Below are 7500 nucleotides of genomic sequence, written 5' to 3' on the forward strand. Positions count from 1 at the left end.
TGGACAGACATTTTTTAACCTTCTCTGTCAACGTTGTCGTCTCGTAGGTGTTTCGCTGCGTTGTCGGACGTCCCCAAAGCTCGCTTCCTGAACGAGACCAACAAGATCGCTGACCAGGCGGCGAAGGAAAATGTAAGTTGTGTGATCTGTGGAGTCTTGTTTCCCGAGTCGTTTACAGAGTGGAGAGTTGGAAGCTCTGTACTGGGTCTATGACTGCGACTACTGCCACCCAGGTGTGGAGTGGTGGTCCTGTTGGAGGGGGACTCAGAGGAGATATGAAGGAGACCCAGGTGGCGACACAAGGTTCTGAGTCCTGGGCTTCTGTTGGCCCCCCTCCCTGGGATGGCATCTGTGGCTCCTGGAGCACAGGCACGTGGGCACACTGGCACCCCTCCCAGTCTGCTCTACACATGTGTACGCACACATGCACACACACACACACACACACACACACACACACACACACACACACACACACATACACACACCCAGCTAGCACAGCTGCTCCATGGCTGGCCAGACCAATCACTCCATCCATCACTTCACTGCGCTTCACTGGGTCATTACTGAGGCCACTGATGCTCACACACATGGGAAAACACACACACACACACACACACACACACACGCAAACAGGCACACAAACAGGCACACACACACACACACACAAACAGGCACATACACACATACACTCACACACAGCACCTCCAACACCAGTTTGTTACTGTAGGAGAGGACCTACTGCCGCTGACACACAGTCTGAACTGGTCTGAACCAGCCTGAACCGGTCTGAACCAGTCTGAACCGGTCTGAACCAGTCTGAACCGGTATGAACCAGTCTGAATCGGTCTGAACCAGTGAATCGGTCTGAACCGGTCTGAACCGGTCTGAATTGGTCTGAACTGGTCTGAACCCTTCTGGAAGAAAAAGGACATGACATTCCTCCAGACAAGGTTGTCCTTGCTATGTGAACATGGCCACTGGTCTGATGCAGGCCTAACCCGGGTCTGCTCTCTCTCTCTCTCTCTCTCTCTCTCTCTCTCTCTCTCTCTCTCTCTCTCTCTCTCTCTCTCTCTCTCTCTCTCTCTCTCTCTCTCTCTCTCTCCAGGGAGGAGATGGTACAGAGTTCTACCAGGTCAAAGCCCGCCTGGCCATGCTGGACAAGAACTATAAACTGGCAGAGATGTACTACATGGGACAGGTGAGTCGGGACGTGACTTGAAAGTTAGCCGTGAGAATATCTCTTTATACCAGGGGGAGGCTGGTGGAGGTAGAAATCGGAGGACAGGCTTATTGTAACAACATCGAATGGAAGAAGGAATGTTATAACTTTGTCATTGCATTCGATGTATTACAATGAGGCCGTCCTTCGATTTCTACCTCCACCAGCCTCCCCTGCTCTAAAGAAACGACACGGCTGAGATTTTGGGTTGTTTTTCGGGAGCTCCCAAGCCTGTGTTGTGTTGTGTTGTTGTGTAATATTGTTGTTGATGTTGTTGTTGTTGTTGTTGTTGTTGTTGTTGTTGTGGTCCCGTAGAATGCCATTGACGAGGTGATGGATATGTATCAGCAGCTTCACATGTGGGACGACTGCATCGCCGTGGCCGAGGCCAAGGTACAGGAGGCAGACCAGCACTCACCTGACAGACTGCAGGCTCCGCCATAACACCTGACATCATTAATTTCACCATTGTACAAACAAGCACACCTATGCACCAGGGTTTCCGTTAGAAAAAATTGCCGTCGGACATCGTGTCCGGGAAGATTTCGATTTACCGGACAAACGTGAATTATTCCGCTCGTCATATTAAAATATTATATAGCTGTTTGTCGCGGTGATTACTGTTGTGTAGCGGCCTATATATGCCATTTAATGTCTATTTCTCATCCGATACGATTAGATGCGAGCTATATAATATATAATAATATAACATGATTCGCATGCGCGCTATGCCATTATGTCCAGCGCTGAACGGGCGCCTCACTGGGAACTGAACAGACTGCATCGATCAATGAACGGACTCCACATTACGTTAACTGAAGTTTGTTAAATTGTTTGGGATTAATGTGAGTTTTCTATTTTCTCTTTCCAGTTTTACCCTTTTTTTTAATCAATAAAACAACGTCATTTCTATAACCAGGTCTCGCTGGTTGGGAAGGCATTTCGTTTAGCTGCCTGTCAAATCATACTTAATCGGACTCGGGAGTATGACAATGAGGAGAACATAACTGTTTATTGAGAAACAATTGATAGGCAGGTTGGGATACGATGACATTTTAATTAGGTTTTTTCTCTCTCTCTCACTCGCTGTCTCTCTCTCACACACACACACACACACACACACACACACACACACGCGCACACACGCACTCACCCGTGGTGGTCAGCACGGTGCTGGTGAAAAACAGGGAGGAGATGAAATCCCAGTTGGGTTCGCTGGAGTTCCCCAGCACGGACACGCCGTAGTTACTGGCCTCCAGCGCCCGAGCCAGCAGCTCCTCCAGCCGGGCGTCGGACACGCACGCGTTGTCCCGGAGGATGTTCGCGCAACCGGTGCTCACCACGACGGCGTCAGCCGCCTCCATCTCTTCAGAGCCAGACTTCTCCTCACACTCATTGTTGCTTGGTTTCATGAAGTAATTGCTAAGCTTACTTTGTTTTGCCATGTTTACATTAATTTAATCGCTCGCTATGGTGCACTTTGAGCTGCAACGTTTGCGTATGGTGGCCCGCTGCGCAGGGTTGCCAGATGGGCCGGGTTACCGCCGAATGGGCTACTGGGTTTAGTGGTAATAGACGGTGGTTAGGCTGTATTGTCAATCCCATCTGGCAACCCTGCCGCCGCTGTTTCGCTTATAGGCAGCCGCTAGCCTACACATTAGGAGTCATCATCATGCCGGCGTCAAATCATATAATAATAAAAGAAATACATAGCCTATATATTCGTCTTTTTTAAAATAGAAGGAATCAGAATGTGAACTTTAGCGAATTGTATTCAAATTGTGCTTAGAGGGAATTATTTTCACCGGACAATATGACCGGCGAGTTTTACATTTGTCGGACTTCAACAAATTTTACCGGACAAAGACCGGTAATTACCGGTTAACGGAAACCCTGCTATGCACACACCCAACACTTTTTTAGGAACACCTGTACACCTTCTCATTCATGGAGGTGGTGTAATGGTGTGGTGGGAATGTTTTCAATCTCTGAAACCCTTTGGGATGCGGTGGGAGGGGAGGTTCACAGCTTGAAAGTGCACCTGAAAAACCATCATCATCAAGTCATCATGGACCAGAATCTCAAAGGAATTCCAACATCTTTTGGAATCAATGCCACGGAGAATTGAGGCTCTTTTGAGAGCAAAGGGAGGCCCTACCCAGTATTAGTATAGTGTTCCTAATAGTGTTCAGTGTGTGTGTGTGTATATATATATATATATATATATATATATAAAAAACACTAATTTCTATGAATAAAATTGAGATGCGGAGGCTGGTGGAGGTAGAAATCAGAAGACGGGTCATTGTAATACATGGAATGGAAACATGTTTGATTGACCTCCACACAAACCTGACAGCCTTTGCTAAGTCGTAACGTTAATGTGTTATGCTCCGTAGACAAGCCAATGGCTTTCTCCTGATCCATCTCCTCAAGTGGAATGTCATTAGGGGAACAAACTATAACTTCTGAAATCTATTGTTCTCTCGCTCGGCAATATCGATCGGCTTTCAACCAGGGTTCCCCTCAGGTCCTTCCCTAGAAGCGGTATAGAGGTCCATCTATCAGCATCCTGGGCTGGCGTCATCAACATTGTTTACTGAGTTCTTTGTAAGCCAATGTGGGCTCAACCAACATCCAGGCATGGGGGGGGGTCCCGATCCCGACCTATTTAATGGGAAACACTGCTTTGAACAATATGTTTTATTAGCCTTAATTGTGACGGCAGCTGATGAAAAGGGGAACAAGTCGGCAACCGACCAAATGTTCAGACCTTTATTCAGAAAAATTTAAATAAATGTCAACCTTGTTGAAAATCAATGACACCCTCGCTAGTCAACTAACCCAGCTTGTTTTGTGAGCCTGCTAACAATGTAAAGTAGTGTTATAGTTAACTAGGTAGCAGTGGGGATTACTCACTGAATCCATTGCGTTGCAATATTTTTGGCTTGACTAGCGAGTGTGTCATTGATTTTCAACCACGGTGACATTTATTTAACATTTTCAGAATAAAAGTCTGAACGTTTGGATCGGTTGCCGACTTTCACAAGCTGCTGTCACAATTAGCAATCTACAAAGTTCTCAATATGATTGACACTTTTGTGAAAGACTGAAACATCGTACTCCTGGAATGACTCATGGAATGACTGGACTCACAGCAAACAAGGAGAATGCTGAACCAGTCCGGCGCAGTCGAGCTCAGCTCAGCTTGGCCCATGGCAGTTTGGCTCAGTAGAGTGAAATTGCTAGCTGTCCTTGTGTCCCTGTGTCCCTGTTAGTTGGACAGGTGATCAGAAGGTCAAAGTTCAAATCCCACCTGGGAACACCACTAGTGTGCCCTTGAGTAAGGCACTAAGCCCTCAGTTACTCCAGGGAGACTTGTCCCGGTAATCTCTAATAGTAAGTCGCTTTGGACAAAAGCATCTGCTAAATGGTTAAAATGTAAAAAATATTAAAATGTGTCTCCGTCCCATAGGGCCATCCTGAGCTGGACAACCTGCGTCGCAGCTACTACCAGTGGCTGATGGAGACCAATCAGGACGAGAAGGCCGGCGAGGTGAAGGAAGGCGAGGAGGACTTCATGGGCGCCATCAACCTCTACCTGAAGGCGGGCCTCCCGGCCAAAGCCGCCCGATTGGCCATGAGCCGCGAGGAGCTGGCCTCCAACAGTGATGTCATCAACAGGATTGCCTCCGCCCTTATCAAGGGAGAGTTCTACGAGAGGGTGGGTGGCATCATCATCATCATCATTATCATCGTCGTGTCGCTTGGACTACGCTGGTGTGTCACACCAGACCTGGAATACTGTACATGACGTGTCAAATACTAAAAAGTAGTTTAGGAGTGCTTGAGCAAATCTGTACACAATGTGTTGATTTAGCTCAGAGTTTTGAACTTCCTGGGCTAGTCCAATAGCCAGCTTTTTTGTCAGTGCGTGCCAAGGCCAATTGCTTTTTGTGTCTGTGTGTGTCTATGTGTCTCTGTGTTTGTGTGTGTGTGTGTGTGTGTGTGTGTGTGCGTGTGCGTGTGTGTGTGTGCGCGTGTGTGCGTGTGTGTGTGTGGCGGCAACCGCTAGTACTGGCCGGGGGGGAAAAAACCATCCAAGCTAGAGAACGACACAGAGACAAGGACCAGTTCAGCCTCTGCGGGCGTATTTAATAGCTCAAACAATAGTTCAGGTAGCATAATGAATGAATGGTCTTTATTGTCATTGATATAGTACAGGTACCAAACAACGACATTTGGGAGGGGGGGCTCCCCTGGTGCTAGGAAAAAAAAAACTAAAAACAAGAAGGGAAAAGAGCTGGTTTACATAAATAAAGGCTATGTACACTATCCACTATACTATACTATACAAATAAAACACTGTGCTGTATGCTATGCTATACCTATTCTAACATTTCCTATTCTCTGAACCTTATGTACCCTAGGGTTGTCGTATTGCACATAGTGTTATTGCACATTCATTTAAAGTGTCGCAGTTTGCAGGTTTGAAATGTACACAGTTGTGTTTCAGTATTACACTTGATTTCAATCTAGTAGCTGCCATCAATTTGTCTAGATTGTCCAGGGCCTAGAACCTATGTCTTTGCTGTGTTCAGGGCCTGAATGGCCCTGGGGTAGAAGCTGAGCTTCAGTCTGTTTGTCCTAGTGTTCGTACCCAGGGTGGGATGGGTCTCTGGAGATCTTGGAGGCCTTCCTGAGGCAGCGTGTGTTGTACAGCTCTTCCAGAGAGGGGAGGGGGGCGCCGGTGATCTTCTGGGCCGATCTCACGACTCTCTGTAGCGCATTCCTCTCTGCGGCTGTGCAGCTGGAGAACCACACGCAGATGCCGTAGGTGAGGATGCTCTCCACTGCGCAGCGGTAGAAGGTCACCAGCATCTCCTGTCCGATGTGGTCTTTCCTGAGGACTCTCAGGAAGTAGAGCCGCTGTTGTGCCTTCTTGATGATGGCTGCTGTGTTGATCTTCCAGGACAGGTCATCCTGTATGTGCACCCCCAGGAATCGGAGGGTTGAGACTCTCTCCACGCTCCCTCCATCGACGAGCAGGGGCTGGACCTCAGATTTTTTCCTCCTGAAGTCCACGATGATTACCTGGGTCTTTGACTGGTTCAGCAGCAGGTTGTTAACCTTGCACAGCTTGCTCAGCTGCTCTACCTCATCCCTGTACGCCGCCTCGTCCCCCCCCGAGATGCAGCCCACCACGGTGGTGTCGTCTGCAAACTTACTTACGATGGAGTTGCTGGGGTGGACGGGGGTGAAGTCGTAGGTGTAGAGGTTGTAGAGGATGGGGCTTAGCACGCAGCCCTGGGGGGACCCAGTGCTGAGTCTGAGGGCTGTGGAGGTGTGGGAGCCCACCCGCACCCTCTGGGGGCGGTCGGACAGGAAGTCCTTGATCCATGCACATATAGAGTGTGATAGTCCCAGGTCTAGTAGTTTGGTCACTAGCCTGTCTGGAAGGATGGTGTTGAAGGCAGAGCTGAAGTCCACAAAGAGCAGTCTCGCGTAGCTGTTTCCCCTCTCCAGGTGGGATAGAGTGGAGTGGAGAGTCGTCGCGATGGCGTCCTCTGTGGACCTGTGGGCTCTGTAGGCGAACTGGTATGGATCCAGGTTGGGCGGGAGGCGTGTGACTATGTGGGCCCGGACTAGTTTCTCGAAGCACTTCATGATGATTGGTGTGAGTGCCACCGGGCGCGAGTCGTTTAGGCAGCTCACCGTGCTTTTCTTCGGGACTGGGATGATAGTTGAGGTTTTCAGGCAGGGTGGGATGGTGGCCTGGGACAGGGACTGGTTGAAGATGTTGGTGAGAACCCCGGCCAGCTGGTCGGCGCAGTCCCTCAGCACCCGTCCCAGGACGCCATCCGGCCCTGAGGCTTTCCTGGGGTCCACCGCCTTCAGCACGCGTCTCACTTCATGCTCTGTGAGGGTGAGGCTGCTGAGAGCTGGAGAGAGTGGTGTTTGTGTTGTGGTTACCTCCATTCGCCCCTCGTCGAACCGGGCGTAGAAGGAGTTCAGCTTTTCCGGGGGTCGTCCTCCACGGCTGTGAGCCTGTTGGCTCTGAAGTTTGTCATGTGCTGAACCCCCTGCCACACCCGCCTGGAGTCGTTGCTCAGGAAGCATTCCTCAATCTTCTCTCTGTGGTCTGCCTTGGCCTCCCGGATGCCACGCTTTAGGTTAGCCCTGGTGGTGCTGTACAGCAGTGTGTCCTTCGCTGAGAAGGCGTTGTCCCTCTCATTGAGCATAATGTTCAACAGAAGACTCCCTCGTCTGGAGGGGGG

The 7500-nt window shown here is 49.5% G+C and overlaps 1 protein-coding gene across 1 annotated transcript in view; it reads left to right on the plus strand.

Moving 5' to 3' along the window:
- Window positions 1–7500, plus strand: part of ift172 (intraflagellar transport 172) — a gene marked incomplete at its 5' end in the record, with an annotated part of 43808 nt that overhangs the window by 12143 nt on the left and 24165 nt on the right. The window contains 4 exons of the mRNA XM_080545405.1: window positions 48–132; window positions 1109–1201; window positions 1538–1615; window positions 4698–4946. Coding sequence (XP_080401531.1) covers window positions 48–132; window positions 1109–1201; window positions 1538–1615; window positions 4698–4946 — 505 coding nt within the window. The remainder of the gene's footprint in view (window positions 1–47; window positions 133–1108; window positions 1202–1537; window positions 1616–4697; window positions 4947–7500) is intronic.

The sequence above is a fragment of the Nansenia antarctica genome (assembly GCF_963989245.1).
Source record: "Nansenia antarctica genome assembly, chromosome: 1".
NCBI classification, from domain to species: Eukaryota; Metazoa; Chordata; class Actinopteri; order Argentiniformes; family Microstomatidae; genus Nansenia; species Nansenia antarctica.